General features: G+C 41.0%; 2 protein-coding genes across 2 annotated transcripts in view; both read left to right on the top strand.

The window, feature by feature from the left end:
* Positions 1-1,997: 1,997 nt before the first annotated feature.
* LOC306976832 (uncharacterized protein) overlaps positions 1,998-26,691 on the top strand; it is a 30,762-nt gene continuing 6,068 nt past the window's right edge. The window contains exons 1-11 of the mRNA XM_079574930.1: positions 1,998-2,238; positions 8,664-8,705; positions 10,864-10,937; positions 12,877-12,945; positions 13,017-13,119; positions 13,191-13,332; positions 17,425-17,490; positions 19,394-19,517; positions 19,596-19,695; positions 20,908-20,966; positions 21,050-21,114. Of these exons, the coding sequence (XP_079431056.1) occupies positions 2,067-2,238; positions 8,664-8,705; positions 10,864-10,937; positions 12,877-12,945; positions 13,017-13,119; positions 13,191-13,332; positions 17,425-17,490; positions 19,394-19,517; positions 19,596-19,695; positions 20,908-20,966; positions 21,050-21,114 (1,016 nt within the window). The 5' untranslated portion in view covers positions 1,998-2,066. The remainder of the gene's footprint in view (positions 2,239-8,663; positions 8,706-10,863; positions 10,938-12,876; positions 12,946-13,016; positions 13,120-13,190; positions 13,333-17,424; positions 17,491-19,393; positions 19,518-19,595; positions 19,696-20,907; positions 20,967-21,049; positions 21,115-26,691) is intronic.
* rgs5a (regulator of G protein signaling 5a) overlaps positions 20,330-26,691 on the top strand; it is a 254,907-nt gene continuing 248,545 nt past the window's right edge. The window contains exon 1 of the mRNA XM_079575006.1: positions 20,330-20,335. The gene's annotated coding sequence lies outside the window, so the exon portion shown is untranslated. The remainder of the gene's footprint in view (positions 20,336-26,691) is intronic.

Below are 26,691 nucleotides of genomic sequence, written 5' to 3'. Positions count from 1 at the left end.
CTCCGCGCAGTAAAGTGAAGATTACTGCGCGGATTTCAAACTACTCCAGGTATTATTACGCCTTACAATATAGTTCCCCCTTTTATCCGCTTAGAAAATCCACATTGTTTAATTTTGTGTAATTATACTTTGTAGTGGAACACTTCACGTAACCATATTTAAATAGGGAAAACGTGGAAGAGCTTGGTAGCTTCTATCTTGACCTGTTTTGGAGCTATAGAGGAGAGAGGGAGAGGCTAAATGCTAACGCCGTCTGCGCTGTGTTTACGTGACTGAAGGCACGGGGGAAGATCAGACAGGTCCTAAAGAACTCGTCAAAGCTCAGGTAAGAACATATCTCAGTATGTAAAAACGGTGGCCTATTCCTTTAAGTTACTTTACATAGCCTACTTTGCGGCCCTGTTACAGAATTGGATGTATTTATGATTGAGAAACTTAAATATTTTAGTGAAATTAAGCTAAATATTAAAATACAGTGCCAAAACATGCATAAAAACGATTTGAACTGTTTTGCACCATAAAGTCGAATAAATGCTCATTACATTTTGCAGAAGGGGGTCCCAAGTTGTTTATCTTGTGATTTTGGGGGTCGCCGGGGCCTGAAAAGTTTGTATGGGACCATACGCACAAATGGTGTGACCTCTGTGAACTTAGCCCCCCATTAAAAGCATATTTTATGAATAACAAACAGCCCTTTTTTTGTTTTTGCTAGATGTGACTCTCATGAACTTAGCCCACCCACCAAACGCAAAATGATACTAGGTGTGTTCGAGATGAGCCAGACGGACGCAGTTTTACAGCCGACTGCAGACTCTCGGTGCCGGTTAGATTTCTGTCCGACTTGCTCCAGACGGGCTCTGATGTCACGGGCACGTGGGGCACGGAAAGATGGTGAGACCCCGACGAGAGCAGCCGACTGGATCAGCCGCTGCATCTCTCCAGAGGCAACTGCAGCGGCTCCACGGCCCCGTGCATGATGGGAAAACACCCACCTGTCCTCACGCTCAGGTGATTGGATACGAGTCTGTGTGATCAGAAACGTGCTCCTCCCCCTCTCCCCTCTCCTCTTTAGATCTGAACAAATAAACTATGACTGAAACTATTAAAGTTCTGCATCGCCCCTAAAATAGAGCTCATGTTTGATGCTTTTCAGAACAAACCAATGATTTAAAAGGACGTGTTTTATCTCACAAACTTGAACAAACAAACGAATGGGAAAGTTTTCTCTGATGAAGAATGACGTCTCTGGAGTAAAGGAAACAGAGCAGGAGGTGAATGACTTTTATCTAAGATAAACTTTAAATGAACGATATCTGAACGAGACGCTGCGTGTTCTGAGGCTCTCGTTGTTCTCTGCATGTGGAGGGTCAGATGGGCTTCAGACTTTTTTCTCCGCCCCCCCGTTGCGCCGGCATGTCAAACACACCTATTGACCCTTTAACTGCTGACATCATCAGTGACATCATCTGGAGGCAGGAAGTGATCAAGAGAAATAAGATTAAGGTTCTGATAACAAAAAGGCTCTAAAAACATCAGTATTTGCTCAAAATATAATATATTTGTAACTGAATAATTGTATTGTACAATTCTGTTACCCCCTGGCATACTTTGTATACTCGTATACTTTTCAATAAAAAAAAAGAAAAAAAAGAGAAATAAGATTAAGCTAAAACTAGCGATTGTAACTAAAACATGTGGTCTTGTTGTGGCTTAAGGTACAAGACCAAGAGGAATGACATTTGAGTCAATAAAATAAGGTTTATTTGATATTTCCAAAAACAGTTACCATGACAACAGCTCCAATGGAGATCGATAGGAATCTAACTTCCTGCCTCCAGCTAAGCCCCTAATGTTTACAAACAATCAAAGTGTCTATATAAATGATAACAATAATAATATTAAAATTAAAAAGATAATAAGGATTCTGGGCCAGCTTCACCGAGGTCACGCGGAGCATCCTGGCGAGCTGTGAACGCGCAACATCCGCGCGCGCGCTCCCGTGTCGCAGGAAAAAGGGGCGGAGTCGAGCGCGCGTCACAGATGAAGGTGCCGCCGCCGAAGCGAAAATGATGGCGACCGCCGCAGAGGAGATCAGCATCCACACCGTCCGCACCGACCTGAGCACGGAGCACCGTCCCCCGGCCGCGGAGCTCTGCGTCGACCCGCTGTCCGTCACCGTCCCCCGCAGGCACCAGCAGGGCCGCTCGTGGAGGCAGCGCTTTGTTTACCTGCAGTGCTGTGAGTACCGAGGGGCGCTAGCTTCTCCCTGTCCATCACAACACCCGGACAACCGCACTCAGCACAACACGGAGCCGGTTTCAAATGAACTACTACAAAATATACATAATGACGAGACTGTGTGAAGTTTATGTCCATTTCCACTCCACTGTTAATCATGGCGAAAAAATGAGAAAGCCGAGAGTTCGGGCTGGACTGTTATAAATTGACCGTTTCCATGGAAATCCGCCATGTTTCTGGTGCAAAGCCACATTATCCACAGATGCGAGCTAACAAAACAAAAGTAGGGAAGAGTAAATATATCTTTACAAGCTGGAGTGTCCAAATATTTGAGCAATAACTACAGTATTTTTTTTATTCTAAAGTCTCCATTAGTTTATAGAGTTCGGGAAAAGTCTACAGTTACCATGGAGATCCGCCATCTTTGCAGCTGTTAGCATACATTTCCATAGGGTTAGTGCTAGATCGTGTGCTCCGGAGGGACAGTCTGCTGTGAAAACTTGAGATATCATGACACAAATTAAGGTTAGGGCCAGGCAGGGGCGTAGCACCTAATTCTGGGCCCTGGGTACAAACGATCTTGGTGGACCCCGCTCATATTTTATGTTCTTTAACCACATAACAGTGACAATTTTACAGTGCAGTTCATTTAATTTCTATTATAACATAATTGTATATAGCCTAACTAGGTGAAAAAATTGGTCGACCATTTTTTTTTTATTCTTTTTTTTTGGGTCACTTTTTGTTGAATTCTTGTCATTTTTTTGTTGAGTTTTTGTTGAATTTTTGTCACATTTTTGTAGATTTTTTGTCACATTTTGGTTGAGTTTTTTGTCACTTTTTGTTGAATTCTTGTTGAATTTTTGTCATTTTTTCGTTGAGTTTTTGTTGAATTTTTGTTGAATTTTTGTCACATTTTTGTTGTTTTTTTGTCACTCTTTGTTTGAATTTTTGTCACATTTTGTTGATTTTTGTCACATTTTTGTTGATTTTTTGTCACTCTTTGTTTGAATTTTTGTCACATTTTTCTTGTGTTTACATCCTTGTTTTCTTCTCATTTTTTGTGGCTGTTTTGGTGCTTTTTCCCCAAGCATCTTTTTGATTAGGGTAAAGCCAAACTGGAGAAAATGGGATCCGTTCAGGTGGGAGTCAAGAGGTTAAAGGGGTGTCAGGGCCTGAAAATTCATCCATCATTATTGTTTGTTTCAAATTCTGTGTAGCAACCGTTGTATTTCAGCCCGGCTGTGTTTGATTCTTATAGCATCCATTATGAGGAAACTTAGAAAGTACAATATAGAACGCTTTTTGCAGCACTTTTGAGGGCCCCCCACCCTGCACTGGGCCCTGGGTACTCAGCACCCTTTACCCCCCCAGTCCGACGCCCCTGGGGCCAGGGAAATGGTTAGCTTCTTAACTCCCGTCTGAACCGAGAGGATCTTTTTCCTCACGTCATCAGATTTTTTTTCCAACTTTTTTTTGTTGGGTATTCAACTCATTTTTGTCATTTTTTTGTCACATTTTGTCACATTTTTGTCATTTTTTCGTCATTTTTTTTCGTCAATTTTGAATCAATTTTTTGTCACATTTTTGTCATTTTTTGTCACATTTTTGAATTTTTTTCATCATTTTTTTCATCATTTTTTTGTCAATTTTTTGTGACATTTTTGTGACATTTTTGCCACTTTTTCATACATTTTTCGTCACTTTTTTGTCACATTTCCATCATTGTTTTCGTCTCAGTTTTGTCACTATTTTCACAGCTTTTTTCCAGAAGCTTTTGGATTGGGGTAAAGCCAAACTGGAGAAACTGTGCTCGGTTCAGGTGGGAGTTAAGGGGTTAACTTTAAGGATTAGGATTAAATTGTATTTTTAGACAAACCAACTCATAGATCTATACAAAATCACAGCAGAGCGTCCCTCCGGAGCAGACGATCTAGCACTAACCTTTCCATAGACTAACATCAGGGGCGGACTGGGACGGAAAAACGGCCCTGGACTCTGGACCAGCCTGGCCCAAACGAGCGTAAATGCAACACTTCCACAAACACATATTTAACCCTTAACCGAGGGCATTTTCTCCAGTTCGGCTTTACCCAAATCTAAAAGCTTCTTGACCGAAGAGCAACAGTGTAACGCCTGATTTGAACGCTAAGACTTACAAAAGTGATTGAAACTTTCTGTCACGCTGCCGCCACATTTTTGTCATGTTTTTGTTGCTTTTTCGTCACTTTGTTGTCGTGTGTTCGTTGTGTTTTCTTCACTTTTGTGTCACTTTCGTATTGTGTTTTTGTGGCTTTTTTGTTGCTTTTTTTTCCATTGCTTTGTTGTGTTTTCGTCTCTTTTTTTGTCATGTTTTTGTGGGTTTATGTCGCTTTCCTGGCACATTTTTGTCATGTTTTTGTTGCTTTTTCGTCACTTTGTTGTCGTGTTTTCGTCACTTTTGCGTCACTTTCGTATTGTGTTTTTGTGGCTTTTTTGTTGCTTTTTTTCCATTGCTTTGTTGTGTTTTCGTCTCTTTTTTTGTCGTGTTTTTGTGGGTTTATGTCGCTTTCCTGGCACATTTTTGTCATGTTTTTGTTGCTTTTTCGTCACTTTTTTGTCGTGTATTCGTTACTTTTGTGTCACTTTCGTATTGTGTTTTTGTGGCTTTTTTGTTGCTTTTTTTCCCATTGCTTTGTTGTGTTTTCGTCTCTTTTTTTGTCGTGTTTTTGTGGGTTTATGTTGCTTTCCCGGCACATTTTTGGTTCCGTCTTCATCCTCATTTTCGGCGCTACTTTGATTCTTTTCTTTTAAGCTTTTAGATTTAGGTAAAGCTCGGTTAAGGCGGGGGATAAGAGGTGAAAATGGAAAGGCCAGACCGGTGGCCCAAGAGCCAGTGGCCCTTCTGTGCTCTTCCAGAATGGACGTATGGCCAATCCGCCCCTGACTAACATTAGCTAAAAACAGCATAAAAAGTGGAGAAAAAAGCCGTAGAACAGCTCCGTTAGCTGCTGAGTTACTGCTGGTAAAAACATCTAACACACTGTGGTGTCCAAGTGTTTTAATGTGAAAAATAACTCCAGTATTTTACCTTTTAAAAGCTCCATTAGTTTACAATTGATGCTACTCCCATAATGCTTAGCGATATGACGTCACATTCCCGAACTCTAAAGTATTAATTCTGTGTGGAGCTGCCTTGTTGTCCCTGTGTCTGGGTAGGTTGCCTCCGGTTTCCCCTACGACTAAAAATATGTACAATAGGTTTCTCTCTGGGGCCAGGACTCCCCCTTTCCTGGTCAAATAAAGGTAAAACAGTACGAAAAGTCCTTTAGCTGCCGAGTCACAACTGCTAAACAAATCTAATCTAGTGTCCGAATGTTTTCATGTTAACAATAACTGCAGTATTTTACCTTTTATCTCCATTATTGTTACTACGGAATTGCTTCTGTGAATCACGTAATGTAAATGTAAATAACCGGACACATTCAAGCATTCGGACACACAGCAGGGGCGGACGGGGACTTCAAAACGGCCCTGGACTCTGACCAGTGTGGCCCAAATTAGCATAAATGCACACAGCACAAATACATATTGACATTACCCAAATCTAAAAGCTCCTGAACTGGAGAGCGACAGTGTAACGCCTCATTTGAAAGCTAAGACCTACAAGAGTGATTGCAACTTTTTGTCATGATTTTTTTTGTTTTTTCATTACTTTTGTGGCTTTGTCTTTGTGTTTTATCACTTTTTTGTGGCTTTTTTGTTGCTTTTTTCATTGCTTTGTTGCTGTGTTTTTGTCTCTTTTTTGTTGGTTTTTGTCACGTTTATGCCAGTGTTAATTTCGTCGACTATAATATTTAGTCTTAATTTTAGTGATATTTTTGACGACTAAAATTGGACTAAAACTAAATTAAAAGTTTTTCATGAGACTAAAACTGTGACTAAAATGTCCAGATATTTTAGTCGACTAAAATAAGACTAAATAAAAATGAAAAGGAGAGACTAAAATCATCCAAACTTCTATTGAGCGTCTGAAAGAGCCTCAGATCATGTAAATTCTCTGTTAAAGGATCAGCTCTGAGCTTTGTTCATGTGGAGCAGCTCCATGAAGCAGAGGAACAAGATTAAATATGATTATAATCAATATTATCAATGCAAAGTCGACTAAATTAGTCTTAAATTTAGTCAAAAGACTAAGACTAAAACTAAAATAAAATATGTTGTCAAAATTAACACTGGTTTATGCCACGTTTTTGTCACATTTTTGTCACATTTTTTGTTGCTTTTACGGCACATTTTTGTCCCGTGGCGCTTTTCTTTTGAGCTTTTAGATTTGGGCAAAGCTCGGTTAAGGCGTAAAATTAGAGGTTAAGGAGATAATTGAGAGGCCAAACCAGTGGCCCTAGAGCCAGTGGCCCTTCTGTGCTCTTCCAGAATGGACATGTGGCCAGTCCGCCCCTGACACACAGTATATTAGATGGAATTACCCAGTACTGGCAGCTGTATGAGTGGTTCCACAGCTTTTATCTCCATGGTTTATTCTGTTTTTAGCTATGGACAAGGTGTTCTTGCTCCAGATCGAGAAACATTGCGGATTTCCATGGCAATAATGAATTAATAACACTCCATGTACATGAACATGTACTCACTGACAATGTAGAAAGCCCTAAAAGTAAGAAGTAGAGACCAGAGGTTCCGCTAGACTTTTTTTTTGTCGGCCACTTTGGCCGGCTGGGTCGTAAAATGTCGGCCATTCACAGGAATTACCGGACATTAAAAAATATATACAGTGGGGAAAAAAAGTATTTGGTCAGTTTCACATAGACATTCTATTGGATTTTGGCCAAATACTTTTTTTCCCCACTGTACATAATGAACGTGGCTTATTATCAATAACAATCTACATTTAGGCAGAGCTACACGAGTGCTTTAGTGGGTCCAAAAGACGGCTATTGCTAATGAAAGTGACGTGAGAAAATGCAGCTAAAATCCAAATATAAAGTGCGCATGGATCGATTGAGAGCGGCAGGTGTCACGCAGACGAAGCCTAGGCCTACTCATCTGCACTTTAACTCAGACAGAAAGTAGCCCATATCTATGACCCTCCTTATCCAGGTCTGACCACATCAGCTGCTCAGCGAGGGTTGGGCTTTAACGTGACATCAGGTGTAAAATAATAAGTCTGTCACCGCTGAAATATTACGGAGGGGCAAATCGACTGAACATGGACAAGACTGACCGAGGGAAGCGCCTCTAAACCCGGCCACTCTCCCAGGAAGAGCCAGTGCAGGACGGCGTGTCAGTCTGACTGACCACACGCTCGTTTAAAGAATATCCGACTGAAAAGTATTGCTGAGTTCTTAACACACTTTTATAAAAGTAAAAGTACCTGTAGTTCATTGTTTTCTTGGAAAATGTGAGGAAGCACGAAGAGAAAATCCTTTCATTTCCAGCGTGACGATGGCGCTTCAACTGTGCTTTGTAAAATGGGCTTTTTGATAAAAACATTGAACCTTTCTTTAATATTTGGGGCTGTCTCAAAAACACTTTGTTATATTAGTCACTGACCCAGGTGACATGTTGTATTTAATATAATTTCCTATATTCTCTCCATATTTTTTACCGTCGGCCAATTTGGCCTATGGAAATTATTTTTACCGGCCATTTGCTTTGCAAACCGGCTACAGCCGGCTAACGGAAACCCTGGTAGAGACACTCGGTAAAAATACGAGGTGGAAGCTGCGAGTGCTGAGTAACACAGTGTAAAAGTGTAAGAAAAAAGTTTATTGTAGTCCAACAAACACAATGTTCGAGCAGATCCATGGCTGTTCTCTACTTTTTCCTATTTTTAGCTATATAAAGTCGCACAATATTTGACTAAAATGGTGAATTTCTGTGATAACATTCAATAATAGCTTTCAATACCAAAAGAACACGTGCACACTTGGTTATAACTCCAGCGAGGACAACATTTTTACCCCACGGTTTGAAAAATACGTCTCTGGTCGCTGAATGAAGTCAACAAATATGACAAACCTCCCTCAGCGTTAGATTCCCGTTCACTTTGACAAACCTCGCTGATTTATGGCACCTGCTTATTTCGTCCATTGATGTTCTCAACTGCACAGACAGGGCAGAAACGATTCTCACTTTGCATTAGTGGCGTCATTCGTCCTGTGGATGTTGTTCAGAGAGACGGGGCTCATAAGTGATGCTGTGGCTGATTTCAGACGACAGCTCATCCATGCCCGTGATTGGAGGTATTCAGCGCGAGTGAGGGATGTGAATGAGTCTTGAGTGTCCCGTCGATACAGTCATCAATACAAGCAGAAAGGGGGAAAGTTACCGGACAAAATGATGGCCGTGAAGTGTTTTAACTTTTGAACTTATTGTATCAAAACATGGTGTTGTCGGTCACTTTTAACCATCTTCTCTTTTCTTCTCAGATTTCTTGACCATAGCGACCATACTGGGAACGGGAATCTTAGGTGAGCAGACTGATATTGTGTGCTAGCATCAAGCAAACAAAACTGAAAATAAAAATAGCTGACATCTCCATGGTGGATGCATAGATATATTGTTAATAGATCGTCATTCCTCACTCCTCCCCGTTTACCACAATGACCACGTTCGAGGGGGAAATCATGGCGGATTTACAGACTCCTCCTCCCCAGCTCTGACAAAGCATGTTCCTAAAACAGACTCCGCCCTTGTGTGACATGTAGCTCGCGGCGCTCCAATGCTAACATTCCGGCCCTCATTAGTACGAGATTTCGATGCGAGTCTGGTTTCTTTAATTGTAACTAACCCAGCGTTGTCACAGGAGGAATATCTAGCTGTAGAAAGTTTAGGAAAGCAGGCTTTAAAGTTGTTTTTAACGTGTCTAAAGTGCAGTGCATTCCAATGGGGGATGAGCGGCAAAATGGAGGTACTACAGCAATGGTGGAGCAATGGTGGCCTCTAGTGTCGTCGTCACAAAGCAAAGCAGCCAGCAGCCATTGAGTGGATGTAATACAGAAACTCTACACTTCCGCTTCCTGCTTCAGAACTGCCACCAAAAACCCCTCCCCAAAACACGACAACATACACTCGTTTGACCAAAAGTTACTCAGATATAAAGTTTATTTGGTTTTGTCTTTAGTTGGACTTTAACCTCTTAACTCCCGCCTGAACCGAGAGCATTTTCTCCAGTTCAGCTTTGCCCAAATCCTGTAGGCCAGTGTGACGCCTCATTTGGAAGCTAAGATCTACAAAACTCATCTAAATGGATCTTTTTCCTCTCGTCATCAAATTTTTTTCCATCTTTTTTTTTGGGCGGGTATTCAACTCATTTTGTAACTTTTTTGTCATTTTTTTAAATATTTTTTTTGTAATTTTTTGGTCCTTTTTTTGTCATTTTTTGGTCATTTTTTAAAATCATTTTTTTGTCATTTTTTTGTCCTTTTTTGGTCATTTTTTTGTCAATTTTTTTGTCATTTTTTTGGTCATTTTTTTGGTCATTTTTTGTCATTTTTTCTCAAATTTTTGTCATTTTTTCGTCACTTTTTTGCCAACGTTTTCTCACTTTTTTGTCACATCTTCATCTTTGTTTTCGTCTCAGTTCTGTCGCTATTTTCCCACCTTTTTTCCAGAAGCTTTTGGATTGGGGTAAAGCCAAACTGGAGAAAATGTGCTCGGTTCAGGCTGGAGTTAAGGGATTAATGTATCTGTTTCTTCTTCTACGCCGTCAGCGCCTCGTTACGTACTTCCTGATTACAATTGCGTCATTGTTCAAACCCAAAAACTGTCCTCCACATTTTCAAAGCGCATAATCCAACATTATCGATATTGAGTCGGTCTGTGCCACGCCGTACGTACGTCCAACATGGAACATTATTCCTAAAGCTGCCAGCAGGAGGAGCCCCAGTCGAGATTTTCGCCATTTCTTTCTCCTGCATTACATTGTCGCTATTTAATTCTTACAGAGACATATTTTAAAATGACAAAAAATGAAAAATCAAAGCTTAGACACCCAAAATAAGGATTTTAAGTCTTTTTTTAGGCTCCATATGGATGACATATCCACTTTAAAGAGACAGAAGGTGTGTGGCATTGGGAGAAAGAGACGGGAAAGATTGAAAATGCTTTTTTGATGAAGCAATCAAAAGATTAATGAACAGGATGTGCTTAATATTATGCCAAAGCACTTGAGAAAAACATGATCCTCCTCTTTTGGACAGCCTTGATTTCTATTCAACGTAAAAGGGAGATTATATCAACCTTAAGATCTCGGTTTTACAACACACTGTCAGCAGCGTAATGTAAATGTGTTGACCATATCCCGCCACCATCTGCTGAGTTCATTGGGAACATCGTTAAGTTTTGTCCAACTTCAGGGGTTTTATTGCCCAACACACTGTCAGTGCTTTGTGACGTGTGGTCCGGGTTATCCTGAGATTAAATGGTACATTACATTTAATCGTCTGCAACCGAGCCATGACACCGGTCTCCATTACGAGGCTTAAATTTCAGCAAAATGTGGTAAGACGGGCGTTCTGAACCGGTCGGGAATCGGCTGCTGCAAGAAAATAAGTAAAGAAATAAAGAAAATGCAGATCAACGAATTTACTTTGAAGAATAAACTGCTTTATATGTGCTTCTGTGTAGGTCTTCCTGTGACTATCGCCCACGCTGGACTGTTGCCTTTTCTAGTTTCATTTCTGGTTGGTTTCTCCGTCCAGGTAAGATACGCACGAGTTGGTGTTTCGGAAAGTTTTCACTGTTGTAAAGACACAGCAGGGGAAGGTATTGATTTTTCACGCAGTGGTCAAAGTGGAGATTTTTAGCCAGTTTTCTCCCTTTATATTTTTTGGACATACCCTTTAGGGCTGGTTTTCTCAAAATGAGCTTTTTGTTCCACTACAACCCACTTTAGTCCCACAGACTCTTAACTTTCCCATCTTGGGCTTTACAAGGTTTTTATGATTTTTTCAGGTAGATTTTTTTATATCTAATTCCCAGCCTGAACCCCAAAAAAATTGAGTTTTTGCTGATTTTTACACTTATGATTAGCTTATTCAAAAGATCCAAAATCCCCTCTAAAAAAATTCAATGAAATAAATCTATAAATTTAAATCTGGGTCTATCCGTTATTAAGATTTCATCATCATCATAGGCAATTTGGGCCATATTTATGCACAAAATCCCTTATTTTTATATGAAAACATAAAATGGCTGAAAACTTGCAATACATTTTTTCCTTATATATACAGTGTATCAGTAATGTTCAACACAAGTTTGTGGGTGTGGTGGGGGGTGGCGTGGTGGCAGGCCGGTGACGTAGTGAGGTTGTTCTGCAGGGGGCGCTGTATCTTTCTTCCACTATATTGATTTGTTGCCACATGACGGAAAACAGGAGGACAATTGAAGTGATTGAGAGCGCAAGTTCAAGTATCGTACCTTTTGGATGGTTGAAAATTACAAGTCAATGTGCATTACTGGAATAATGTTCTAAAGAAAGAAGGAAAAAACAATAACAGAAAAAAAAGAAGTAAAACTAAACTATAAACATTTGTTTGTGTTGTGAAGCACTTTGGTCAGCCGTGGTTGTTGTAAATGTGCTATAGAAATAAACTTGACTTTGACCTTGACCTTGACCTATAAACAAATCGGACTTCTCAGATTGGTCACACTGACTGAACGTGGCATCCTGTCTCTTGTTGGAGGGTGTTACGACCCGGCTCTGCTAGGTATAGGACGTAACAAAAACCAAGATGTAAAATGGTAAAATAAAGTTGTATTTTAATAAAAGGAGTGTAAAAGGTAAACGAAGGAGTGACAAAAATAACCATAAGAACAAAGGCTATTTACAGTGTTTACAAAAAGGTTAACCAAAACAAAGTTAGTCAAACTAAACAGACAAAATTGGGCCTAACAAAACCAAACAAAGTCATGACTAGAGTGTCACTTGATTCCACGTCCTTTTATAGGAGTGGCTGGCACAGGTGGCTTTAACGAGCTCTCCAGGTCTAGAACTGCTCCCCCAATCAGCAGCCAGGGCCCCAATGCGCTCCACCAATCGCAGCCCAGGACCACAGCAGCAAATTTACATGGGGGAAAAAGCAGGTTTAGGCCACACTAACAAAAATATACAAAAAGGAGGGAACCTGGAGGCCTGGGGCCGTAACAGAGGGAGATTTGTGTTTCACTGGCTCGGCGGCTTTGGGGCGTTGCTGGTGTGTGGTTGCGTTGTCGTCCTGCTGCAACTGGGATTGGCTGGATCGTTGTGCTGACTGTTGCCATCAGGTTGTTGTGCATTGCCCTGCCACCTGCTCCAACAACATTAATGTAAATATGATATTAACAGGGGTGGGAATTTATAAGTTATACTTCCTCCCACTCCTTTTCGAGTTTATGTACAGCATTATGTATAAAGGCAAGTATATATGTCATGAATGCATGTTAAAATGTCACAAAAGCTGCACATGTTAATGTAAAAAATGGTGTTAAAAAATGTATATTATTGTACATTGAACTCGGAATAATCAATCAATCAATCCAATCAATCAATCAATCAATCAATCAAAACGTTTCAAATTGATATCTCTAAATTATGATTTTGTTCCCTATGAAGAGCATTTTGTCAGTTCCTTCCATTGCTAAAGCCCACACTTTCTCCAGGCCTTGTTGATCTACCTCTTCGTGGACCTGCTCCAGAGATGCCAGGTCATACAGCTGGAAACTCTCAAGGTACCGAGTCCACTGTCGTCTCTGCCCCAAAGAAATGGTCTTCTGATTCTGATGTCTTATCTTTTCTTCAGACTGGGGTGGCAGAATGTATCGTGATGAGCCCCATGGGAGCCGAGCCACAGGCCTTAACAGATGACGATGAAGACGAGGACGACGGGGAGAACACCAGAGCAGGTGCAGAACACTTTAGTTTACTGTGAAACACTGCAGATGTAGCACTGACGTGGTTCTCCGTGCTTCTTCAGACACGGGTTTGCTGTACCCGGGTTCAGCCGCAGCTCCTCAGCCGCAGCCTGAGAGCCTCCAGCCACACCTGCACCTCCTGGGACGACTGTTCCTCCCCCGAATCATGAGCCACGCCTTCAACTGCATCCTGCTCTTCCACTTGTAAGACCTCAATACATTCTAGTCTCTTAAAAAAAATGAAATGGGTTGTCTCTCAGAAGTGTCGAGGATTTTAGATCATGTTTGTACAGTATCTAAACTGCAGGGTCAAAAGGTTTTATAAGAACCTTTGGAGACAGGATCAGCGGTCTCTTCTTCCTAAGACCTTTGTGCATGATTATAAAACCTTTTTAAAGCAGGACAGTTGTCTTTTTCAACGTTATCTGAACTGTAGAACCTGAAAGTTGTGAAACTCATCCTTGTGTAAAAGCGGGAGGTTAGCAATGCTTAAGAGAAGTTACAAATGTACTTGGACACTAACAATTTAAGATTCCCTCCTTCATTCGATTTTCCAACCACTAAATCGGCAAAAAAACAATGCAAGGCTGAAACAACTTATCGACTGATGATTGAAATAATGGTCAGCTATTTCAGCCTATTTATTGATCTTTAAATGGACTATACAGAGTTTAAAAAGCCCAGACCTGTTCACCGCAACTGCCTCTAAAATCCTGCACTGTCACTCAATAAGTTGTTACTTTGGGTCCGAATTGTCGTCATGCACGAGCTTAATATAGACGCTGCAGTTACACATAAGACCTGAGGTGGCAGTAGTGAGTATAAAATGGCCAACTTGCATCTAGCCTCTTTAATCAAGAAACAACTGTCCGACTTGACCTCTCTGTGTCTACAGATCTGACAATGAACCTCACTTACGTTTTCTGGAGTTGATGAATTCTGACTTTTAATTAGCATGTTTCCTTAATTAGCATATGCCACTGCCTCTTTCACAGTATAAGGACAAAATGTGTTGTGCGCTACAGGCAGCCAGATGAGGATGCGAACGGCAAAACACAAATCCAAAACTAATAACCAACAAAACCCCAAAAGAAAAAAATATCTGTCAACGGCACCACATGCTCAAGGACCCGCCTAAACCTTTGGGCTCGTGAATTTGCTCTCATTAAAAAATGTTTAAATAGATATAACATACATCCTGTGCATCGCAAAAGGGTTTTCCTTCTTTTCTCACGGGTCAGTCCCTTAAACTTCTCCCGGCGTAGCTCTACGAGTAGAGCGCCGATTTGTGAACAGAAGGTCGTAAGATCAGTGGCATTCAAAAGTGATACTACCAACTTATTTCAGAATTAAAAGGGCATCTGTAAGTTATTATAATTACATTTGCATTCTGGAATTAATAATACATGATTAAAAAATTACAAGTATGACTCACAATGTTGGGTTTGTGTGTAAGAGTCGAGAACGTTTTCAGCAAGTTTTGTGAATGTCAAAAACCTTCCTAAGAAGGCGTTAAAGGGGGGGTATTATGCAAAATCGACTTTTTCAAGCTTTACATCATGTTTTTATGTCATTCCCTCATTAAACACTTGCCTGAAGTGTTGTCTTGGCACATTCACGTATTTTTGAGTAATCTGTAAAAACTCTGATGGCGGCCATTTTAGGGACAGGTTTGCCTGAGTCCTCCTAGGAACGCCCCCACCTCCTGGACACGCCTCCGAGCTTTCGTCACCAGCCGAGTAACCAACCAATGCTCCTCAGCAGAACCCCCTCCCCACTGATGCCACAGACAGCGTGTGGAGGGGGCGTGTCTAAAGGGTCAGAGGTTCTTAAAGAGACAGAGGCCTATTTCAAGACATTCACTACAGCCATTTTGAGAGAGCAACTTTATACAAGGCAGTTATTCTAATTTACTGCATTTACAGACCAACAGAAGGTTTGGTAATCATTGTAGTGTGATATAGACTGGTGCTATGTGATTGAAAAAAGCATATTACCCCCTCTTTAAGAGCACACTTATGGTGCAGCCTCCAGTACTTAAAGCTCAATCACTATTCTGAATGTTCTTAGCTTTCAAATGATGAATGTCCACAGAGACTTGTGCTTGTTTCCTCACGCGTGTCCCACCACTAGTTTAAGAGCGTCCTACAAGCATTACTATTAAGTTAACAGATAATAATGTTCTCGAGCGGAGTTACTTTAGCTTTCTGCGGTTAAAATCTACTACTGTAGCATTGATTGAGTTAATGACCTGGACGAGCGAGACTCTGCGGTTTTGTCCTCTGTGGTGAAGTGTCTTCCACTATCACGGTCCACAGATCTCCGCTCTGTGTGTCCGGCGTGTGGCGGCGGGCGCAGCCGAGCGGACAGGGACAGTGTAAGGTCCTGTTATCAGCGAGCGCCTATCGGATCGATGGGGCCTCTTTGTGTTCAAGGAGCTTCGCTGGTGGATCGATGCTGCTGCACGGACCACCAGCGCCACGCCACGTCCAACTGTCCTTCACACAACAGCAGCGCCGCCAATGGGTTCATCACACATTACCTCCTGTACTTTACTCACTCACAACACAGAAACTGTCAAGGGCAACGAGTTTTGTTGGTTAGTGGCAAATAACGATTATATTGGTATTGATTATTATAGATTAGACTGCAGGCTTTCTGATTGGACAATTGTTCTGAGACACAGACGGATCGTACTGTGTTTATGACATTTACAATAAACCGAATGCCCATCTCGACTGCGCATGCGTGGGTCAATCAGGATCCTAATTTCGGCCCAAACAAACCACTCCGCCATTGAAATGTGTGAGCGAGTCCAGGCAGCGGAGCCTGAACACTGAAGTATATTGAGCCATAACTGTGACCCATAAGGCTTACGGGCATTGGTTTAAAGACGGGGTACTATGCTTTTTTCAGTCCCATAGCACCAGTTTATATCACACTACAATGATGAGCAAACCTTCTGTTGGTCTGTAAATGCAGTAAATTAGAATAACTGCCTTGTATAAAATGTCTCTCTCAAAATGGCTGTAGTGAATGTCTTGAAATAGGCCTCTGTCTCTTTAAGAACCTCTGAGCCTTTCCGACACGCCCCCTCCACACGCTGTCTGTGGCATCAGTGGGGAGGGGGTTCTGCTGAGGAGCAGTGGTTGGTTACTCGGCTGGTGACGAAAGCTCGGAGGCGTCTCCAGGAGGTGGGGGCGTTCCTAGGAGGACTCAGGCAAACCTATCCCTAAAATGGCCGCCATCAGAGTTTTTACAGATTACTCAAAAATATGTGAATGTGCCAAGGCAACACTTCAGGACCTGGGACATGCCCCACACAGACACCTCCACTTTTTTAAATCATTTAAATTTGTCTTGAAATTGCAGGGAAAAGTTTCAAAACGGTGTTGATGTTAGATATAGTGGGTACATTTCCGTCTGTCAAATTAGCGATCGATTAACTATGTTGTACCATCAGATCACTCGTAAAAAATACAAATAAAGTCAATTTAGATGCATAGCCTGTATGTGTACATGGATTTCCTTTACTGTCCACCTCCTTGTTGACAAAAAAAATAACGTGTTTATTTCTCACTCCAATTTAAATGTTCTAAATATCGGCGACTTGAGGCCACAGTTTCAGACCCTGCACTTTGTCCAACAGTCGCTTTCGAGGGTCAGAAATGTTTTCCTCACATAGTTTTTCCAACTATGTGAACAAGGACTGGTCGACAAAAGCACTTTAATCATCAACTTTCCAGAAAACGGTCCAAATCAGAGCTTTCTTTGTTGCTTTACGCTAACTATCAATACTGTAGCCATTCCATTACCCACATTCAGCATTCGGCTTATGCACAAAACGTGATTGTTGAACTAGGAAGAAGCTATTTTAGATCAATAAAATACATAACAAAATAAAGTGTGAGACATGTACAGAAGTATTGCTTGATTATCGTTAACAAAGATTTAAAAAAAAAAAATGTGGATGTACCTAATCCAAATCCTCTCCACAGTCCTGAACATGAAGTTGTGTGTATAAAAGCTAAACATTTCTCAGATGTCGTCCCCGAAGGCTCTGTTTATGGAGAGTAAATTTAAAGAAGAGGATCAAAGCTCTGCCGCCGAATAAGAACTCATTTTAAATTCTGAATGCATTAATAACTCTGTGCCGTTTGGAGCTGGAGGACACAAACAATGTCCTCCCCTCCGCGCGGTCAGGAAACACCACCTCGACACAAACTTCGCCGCAGAACGTTTGATGTGGGCGGAGTAAACTTTTCCCTTTTTGAATGTGTGTGTTTGTTTGTGTAGCATCTCCATTGGCATCAGCTACGTCCTGGCTGGAAGTGAAGCCTATGCATCTCTGCTCAATGTCAAGTAAGTGCTCGAGCAACAGCAGGAGGTGGTCTTTTCTTAGCCTGAATGTTGTTTTTGCTTCATTCACGCTGCTTTGAGTAAGACTCCCGTTAGGGCCGCATGATTTTGACAAAAAAACTAATTGCAATTATTGTGATGTTGCGATACAATTTGCCATTTTAAAGCATTACTATCTCGTTTACCTGAATAAATCCTTTTCACAGTCCCTCCGGGGCAGTGCTTGATTTGTAAATTTGTAGTTTCAGGAACAATTCTGGCCTGAAACATTAGCCGGAATGCTCTCATTAAATAACATTATATCAGATTAAATCTTTGCCGGATCCTTTACCCTGAAAAACTGAAAATTGGGGGTAATACAAGTGTTAATGGGATGATTCTTTCATCTCCCCCGGTGGAGGAGCACCAATACACCAATACAAGATGCTAATAGGCTAACAAGCAGCTAGCAAACAGTATTAACAGTAGGGCTGAACGATTTAGCCAAAAATCAATATCGCAATTTTTTTCAATCAATTTTGCGATTTTGATTTTATTGCGATTTTCCCCAATAACTTTTTGTTACAATACAATTAAATATTCACAACTGATTTAATAAAGTATTACTTACTCTTAAGTCCTTTATAATCACATGGAATATAATTCCAAATAGTCCACATAGTCATTTATCCTACATCATTTCCGATAAGCTTATTTTTAGCTTAGCTTTTTTTGTAAATAGCCTAAATAATCTCTTGCTATTTGCTCTTGTGTTTTAGTCAGTGGTTGTGAGATAAGTTCTAATCTTTGTCCAAAACATTCCCAAACATAAGCCTCCAAACGTGAGCCACAAAAGACTCTCAACAGCAGCTCAGGCTCAGCTTCATCTCTGTGGAGGCCGAGACGTGTGAATCCGGAGGAAAGTTTCTGTGATCAGAGCATCAGAGCGTGTAGCAGTGCAGCTAACGCAATGCTAACAGAGGAAACAGCAATAGTCCTTAGCGGTGGCTGCTTTATACACGCTGATATTTTCACATCCACGATCTACCGCGCACCTTAAGTAGACGGAGAAGTAAACAAAAGCACGCGGCGGAGCGGATGTCGGTGGCGTCTCTCGCTACTACACTCACTTCTATGGGCAGCGGCATCAGCTGCATGGGCTGAAATCGCGTGTGTGCGATTTCAAAATCGCGTTGTGTAATATCGCTCTAAAATCGCAAATGCAATTAATCGTTCAGCCCTAATTTACAGCCAAGTTTGAGTGAAAAAAAATATCTCCATTGTTTAATTGGATGAACAATATCCCTCTCTCCCTTTGTCTTTTCCATCACCGTAGTTTTTACTCTCACGGACAATTAATGAGTAAAACAACACGACGTGCTGCAACACCTGCAGTGGCCCTTATGGCCTCTAGGGGCACGGGTTACTTAGTGCTGCTTTAATATTTTATACTGTATAATAATTATGTTTTATCTTTCATGCAATATATATATAAGAGTATTGAGCTGCATATAAACTTCAACAAGATGCAATTCTGCAGGAGGCAAAGAGGCATTTTAGGAGTTAACATCCTTAGTTTTAATCTTCTCTAATAAACTCTTTCGCCCTCCCTATTCAGCTGCATGAATGCATTCTCCCAACCACAAGCTCACAGCTTATTTATGTCAAAACCGTCTGTAGAGATGCTACAATTAAATGCGGCTTAACACAATGAAGGCGATATTCCATAAACATCATGGATTTGCTGACATTCCCTTAGCTGAAATTTGTGTCATTCCCTTTACTGCCTGTAGAGAGCGCTCCTGGCCACTTCGATGTACTGACCAGCCCAGTCTCTCGCGCCTTACTGTGATTTCTTAACGTAGATATTATTTCAAACCTGTAAATGTAAAAAAGAATCCATTTTAATACTGTGTTTTGTCCTCAGGCACATCTACGTGATCCCAGTGTTCACCTGGGTCCTGACGCTGTCCATTTTACTGGCCCATCGAGTCATCCAGCCAATCACATCGCTGCTCACTCTGCTCAAGGGAGTGCTCCTCATCGTCACGGTAACACTACAGCAGTCACACAGTGCCCCTTTCCAAAGTATCAGCCTGAAAACACCCGTGACCTGCCCGTCTGTCCAGGTGGCCGTCACGTTCGCCGTGGGCTCAGAGGTGGGTCTCCACAGCAGCAGTGACTTCTCTCAGATGGGACGTCCTTTCCTCATGGGCACCGTGGCTCTGGGTGAGGTCATCTGTCTGTAGCCTCAGGACCAGTGCAGGGCGGAATGCATCGGGTATCGGGCCGATATTTGGGGATTTTACACTATAGGCTATAGATACAGATGGTGTTGTTTGAAAACAGTTAAGGGGGAAACAATTTTGAGAAAAATCGAAACTTTCTCTAATTATTCAAAAACTACTTTAACCTGTTAACTCCCGCCTGAACCGAGAGGATCTTTTTCTTCACGTCATAAGATTTCATCTCCCATCATTTTTGTGTTGGGTATTCAACTCATTTTTTTGTCATTTTTTCGTCAACTGTTTGTCAATTTTCTATCACATTTTTGTAATTTTTTTGTCACTTTTTTGTCATTTTTTTGTCATTTCCTTTGTCATTTTTGTGACATATTTGCCACTTTTTCATCATTTTTTCGTCAACTTTTTGCCCATTTTCTATCACATTTTTGTTATTTTTTTGTCATTTTTTGTCACATTTTTGTCTTTTTTTTTTTTTTTTGTCTAAATTTTGTCATTTTTAGGTCAAATTTTTATCACATTTTTGTCACATTTTTGTAATTTTTCTGTAATTTCTTTTGTCATTTCTTTAGTCATTTTTGTGACATTTTTGCCACTTTTTCATCATTTTTTTTCGTCAACTTTTTGTCAATTTTCTATCACATTTTTGTCATTCTTTTGTCATTTTTTGTCACTTTTTTGTCAAACTTTTCTCACTCTTTTGTCACATTTTCATAATTGTTTTCATCTCAGTTTTGTTGCTATTTTCACACCTTTTTTCCAGAAGCTTTTGGACTGGGGCAAAGCCAAACTGGAGAAAATGTGCTCGGTTCAGGTGGGAGTTAAGGGGTTAACAAACGCTGAATTCTGAATATAGTTTTTTACTAAATAAAGACACAAAGTCATGGAGTTGAGCAAAGTGGTTCAACAGCCCATAAATACATAAAAAAAAACGGAGAATGCTAACATCGTGCTAACGCTAAAGCTAGCTACCGCTTGCTATGGCTCCTGTTTTGTCACTGCTACTGAACAATCTGCTGTGAGAAAACATCCATATGGACCAGATTTACACTTGACTTTATTTGTATGTGATAAATAAGTTCATATTCCACCAGAAAATGGCTAAAAAGTATGAAAATATGGACATGCTTTCTTCTGATATTGCACATGGTCGGTGAGCGATCTGTGTTTCCTAAAGCCCGCTGTGATGTGTTGACAGGGGGGATTGTGAATGTGATGCCGATGCTCTTCTCCCAAATCGCTCACAACAAGACTCAGGTATCCACTTGTCCCACAGTGGGGGGGAAAGTCTCCAACTCGCCGTCACTTTGAATATGAATGAATCTATTTCATTTCTACAGATCATGTGGTTTCGGAGAGCGGTTCTTGGAGGCCTGACTACGTGCACTCTGCTCAACATCCTCTGGTGAGTCAAGCGTCTGAGGAGAGGCGTGAATATCCACATCCCTCCTGGGGAAATTACAACGCAGTAAAGCACACCTTAACCTTAATTAACCAGTGTGAGTATGCAGGGGAGCCGGTCTCTGTAGAGATACTGTACTTTGTTATTCAGCCACAAATTTGCAACTTTCTTAACCTTGAGCTGCAAGTTTTCAGCGTGGGTGTGTTTTATATCTACCAACAGCTACAAGCGCTTTTTCTAAACTAATTCACGACACAGCGATGATGGAAGAACATGAGGAATTCTGCTACAGCCTCACAAACACTGACTCTGATTGACTAAAACTTCCTGAAAAGTCTGTCCTCTTAGCAAACGATTCAAACCAGAGCCTTCCCAGACTGATATTACCGTGCTAATGCTAGTTTGGTTACAACTCACCCTTTACAACCGGGGTGGGGAACACGCATGCGGCTCTTGGCCAATCAGAGTGCGGCTCTTTGCATGACTGGAGATGTTTAATACAATGCAGCTCTTTCCAAAATAATTGGTTCATGTTTCCCATAAACTGTGACAGTCTTTAAGAATCTTGACCAAAAATCCAACCATAAGGCCTACAGACCGTGTTTCCATCTCGACACACATGTGAGTCCGTATCTCTCTCCTTTTCGTGGCGGCGTGTAAAAGGTGTCCGTGCAGCAGCTGCTCCACATGAACAAAGCTCAGAGCTGATCCTTGGGCAAAGAATTTACATATGAGGCTCTTTCAGACAGTCAATAGAAGTTTGGATGATTTTAGTCTCTCCCTTTCATTTTTATTTAGTCTCATTTTAGTCGACTAAAACATCTGGACATTTTAGTCATAGTTTTAGTCTCATGAAAAACTTTAAATTTAGTTTTAGTCCAATTTTAGTCGTCAAAAATATCACTTTGACTAAAATTAAGACTAAATATTTTAGTCGACGAAATTAAGGCGAGACACTGCAGGTGAATAGGGAAAAAAATTTAATTTACAGATATCAATTTGAAACTGTTGCTGTCGATCACTGGCATAAATGTGAGAAAAAAATAAAAAAAATCTGTCATTTTATCTTTTCATATTAGAACAAGGTGTTTTATGCCTAAAAATGCCCCAAATTTCCCATCTTTTCGGCGACGAAATCTGAATAATGGATAGAGCTACATTCAAATGTATGGTTTTATTTTATTGATGAATGAGTTGCCAAGACTTTCTCAGAGGGGATTTTGGATTTCTTGTTTAGTTTTAAAATAAGCTGTTTTTTAGTGGAAAAATGTGGAAAAAAAAAAAATTTCACCTCATTTTTTGACATTCAAAACTCAATAAATGGGGCTTAAGGGATTAAATAATAAAAAACCCCTCTGAAAAAATCTTCCAAATATTGTTCAGTCCGAGGCTGGAAAATGTGAAGTCTTTAGGTCCGACTGACGTGGACATAGTGTCGCCACAATGACAGAAAAATGTGTTTTGAGAAAAAGCCCCTTGAAATTGCGTTCTCCCATATAAGTCTATGGGGGAACATTGAATCAGCGCAATATTTAAACATGTTATTGTGAAGATTAGGCATATTTTCTGTTTCCGGGTGAAAGCTTATATGTTCAGAGACCAATCTGGCCCAAAACCTGAAAACTGAAAAAATTGAGTTTTGCCTGCAGTGTCTCCCCTTAACACAGTATGTCTCAGTCTCAGTATGTAAAAACGGTGGCCTATTCCTTTAAAGGGTAATTGATGATTGGAAAACTCTTGTGCAATGATGTTAGCACTGCTGAAAACTGTTATGCTGATAAAAGAAGCTACAGAACTAAACTTTTGAGCGGCAGTGTATGTTTTTTTTTTTTCCTTTTCATATATAGGGTCTGCCTTTTTCACTAAAAAAAGCAAATCCCCCAAAACGCACCGAGCATCAGTTATTTAGATTTTCAAGAGAAACAAACCCCACTGCGCCCCACAAACCCTCTGCCCGTTTAGTCCGTAACACTTGACTCGCACAAAAACATTCCGTCTAAAGTCCGATAACTCCGTCTGCTCCTTCCCCGTGCGTGTCCTGCCTGACGCCCCGATAAGCAATCTCCACCTCCTGCCCATTTTTCAGACCATAATTTTGATTGATAATTATCGCACGGGGCATAACTCCTGTTTGGGGGGGGGGGGGGGGGGGGGGGGGGCGCTGGTATAAAATAGAAATGGCTCGTTGTTGGGCGCATTCGAGCGCGGCCACAACAAATGAACGGATAAATCTCTCTGCCTCGCACTCGCGCAGAGAAAACAAGAAACCCGAGCCTCTGCCGCAGCTTTATGGCCCTGGGACCGAGAGGGAACTTTAAATTTATACTCCGGCTTTTTGCTCGAAGTTTGCAGAGTTGTGTGGCTGTGTGGATATGAGTGCAGCGTCTTATTAATTCTTTAGTATTAATGTGGCATAAAGGCAAATGCAAAGCGAGGAAGTAGTAAAGTATTACCTTTTTGCAGAGAATGTTGCACTGCCTAAATAACTGCTCGCTTTGCCGATCACGATTCATGGTGCAGCGCTGTTGCTTTCATTCCAAGGTCAGGAAAGAAACAAAACATTTAGCAGAATTGTGTACAACTGATTTCAACTTTCCATTCACAGCAGGAAAAGAAGATTGTAAGGCTTGTTTTAAGAATTTGGATGTATTTCAATAAGAAACAAAAGAAGAAACCATTTTCCTCCAATCATTGTCAAATCCTCAATAAATATAGCTTTGAATTGTTTAAATCATCCTTCTTGGTCTATAAAGTGTTACACAGTTTGGCCCCTCCATGAGTGAGTTCCTTAAAGGGGGGTATTATGCAAAATGGACTTTTTCAAGCTTTCCATCATGTTATTCTGTCACTCCCTCATTAAAAACATGCCTGAAGTGTTGCCTTGGCACATTCACGTATTTTTGAGTAATCTGTAAAAACTCTGATGGCGGCCATTTTAGGGATAGGTTTGCCTGAGTCCTCCTAGGAACGCCCCCACCTCCTGGAGACGCCTCCGAGCTTTCGTCACCGGCCGAGTAACCAACCACTGCTCCTCAGCAGAACCCCCTCCCCACTGATGCCACAGACAGCGTGTGGAGGGGGCGTGTCTAAAGGCTCAGAGGTTCTTAAAGAGACAGAGGCCTATTTCAAGACATTCACTACAGCCATTTTGAGAGAGACATTTTATACAAGGCAGTTATTCTAATTTACTGCATTTACAGACCAACAGAAGGTTTGCTCATCATTGTAGTGTGATATAGACTGGTGCTGTGGGACTGAAAAAGTATAATACCCCCTCTTTAAGCAGAAATCTGTTCGTGGCTCTACACGAGTGACTCGAGCCACTGTCAGAGGAGATTGTGAACTTCCACTCAGACCTTTTCTCCAAACGCCCTGTCGGTCCTGTCAGGGCGCACAGATCTGGAGCAGTTCTCCTCTGACAGCGAGGGGTCTCCTCACATTTAAGAAACAGTTGGAGACACAGTCGTGTGAGCATGTGTGACATAAAGAGCAATGCTACATGTCGGACATGTGCTGAGCTGTGCAATTAATCGAAATTTAATTACAATTTCGATTATTACACTAAACGACTACAAAATTGGTATAAGCTAAAAAAAGAAAAAAAAAAGATTTTATTTTGTCCTATTTATTTATTTTTTGTCCATTTTTTTTTTTTGCAAAGTAGACTTGCATTATTTCATGGCACTGGGATTATTTTCCCTTTGCATTTTGCCTGACATAAAAAGAAACAGCGCTGTGTGTTGATGTCATCAGGCCGCGCTGCTCAGTTTACTTGCGCAGGTGTGAGGGCTGGCCAGTAGGCGGCAGGTGTGAAACAGAGACCTCAGTTTCACAGAGGCAAACTTTAAACCATTTGTACTTTTATGACTGTTCAGAAAACAGAAAATATTCAGCATGGTTTTTTGATTAATAAATATATAAATCAAATTAAGACTTTTGTTTTAAAGGCAACAAATAATCGTTCAATAATCGAGCAGCCCTATGCTGAACCCATAGACTAAGTATGATCTCATTGTGACCGACTTCTTGCTGGCTCCATAAGTTCCTGGCTCCTATGGACTTTCCTTCTGTAAGTCAGTATTGAACACAGGCTTTTCATTCTTACCTTTTGGCCTATTCTAAATATGTAGCAGATTTGCGAGCATGACCGACCTTCAGCGAGCCTGAGCTGGACGCTGTGGAGGAAGCCTCGCTCCCTCAGTCCATTCTTTTTTTTAGCAGTATATGGCTGTACCCATCTCTTTCGTATCTTCACGCTGCCACGAGCACATTCTCAAAAGTGCATTAGAGGAAGCGTGTTCTTTCAGATTGAATTAAAAGTGGGACTCTCAACAGTAGGAGGATTTGTAAAACAGATGAATTAAATTCTCTTTGTCTCTTCCTCGTCCTCATGTCTGTTCTCAGTTGTCTCTGAATGTGCATGTCCAGGTTCTCCTGTGTTAGTGACGCAGGTACCTCAAAAATACCTGCAAAATACCTGCATCATCGCTCTGAGGACAACATACACGGTGCATTCTTATCCCTAAATGCCACACGAAGTCGGCCGTGTTTTGTTGAAGGTTTAGTTTTTTGGGGTAAAGGTATCATTAGCATGTTTTGTTTAGATGTCACCTGGCCTATCGCGTCTGTATGACTTGATCACAGCTACAAATGCAGCACAATAGCAGGTGATGAAAATAATGCATCAAGAAGAAGCAAGGTAGAACTAAAATAACAAAGACACAGCATCTTACTAACCAGAGCAGAGCAGCTTCTTGTAGCGTCAGGTAAAGGCGGCACCACTTTAGTCCAAACTCCGTTTAGTTTGACAGAAAGAGTTTCTGCTCCTTGTTTCCTGATAAGTAAATTAAGCCATTTCAAAGGTGTCCTCAGAGATGCAGTAGTAAAACAAAGCATCAAGTTCTATATTTTATAAATGTGTGTGGGTTCAGGTCGGGTCGGCAAACTGAGACACGTTTCTTCAGGTCGAGTGGGTCGGGTTTGATTTACAGCGTGTCAGAAAAAAGGCCGACCCGCGCATCTCTAGCCTGTGTTGTTACTATTACTGTAACTATACAGTTGGTATAGTTACAGTTTCTTTGTAAAACTTGTTTAGTTTTATTTTGGTTAAAAAGCATTTGTAGATTCATTTCGCAATGTGTTGAAAAAAAAACTGTTCTTAAAGTCATTTTAAAGGCTCATTCATACTTCACAAGACGCAAGAAGTTCTTGTTCTTGCACCCTGAGCCGCAGAACAAAATGAAGTCACTTTTGCCTTGTGGCCATGGAAATGTTTTGTAGCTGATGACAGTTCCATGGCCACAAGGCAAAAGTGACTTCATTTTGCTGCGGCTCAGGGTGCAAGAACAAGAACTTCTTGCGTCTTGTGAAGTATGAATGAGCCTTAAGACTAATATATTGATTATAATGGATCGGGATAAAGCGGAAGAAAATGGATGGAAGGATGGATGGACTTCCACTTTAATCAATTGTCTTCACCCTGCTGCCATTACAATGAAGGATGTAAAACTGTTCTCAGGTTATAAGAATGTGCCGGATTATTATCAGTCTCTGTTTCCTCAGTCTGCTCTCGTGTTGTTC

Source organism: Gobius niger, assembly GCF_951799975.1.
Source record: "Gobius niger genome assembly, chromosome: 17".
In the NCBI taxonomy this organism is placed as follows: domain Eukaryota; kingdom Metazoa; phylum Chordata; class Actinopteri; order Gobiiformes; family Gobiidae; genus Gobius; species Gobius niger.
The sequence above is the reverse complement of the archived record's forward strand: the minus strand, read 5'-3'. Positions and strand labels throughout refer to the sequence as shown.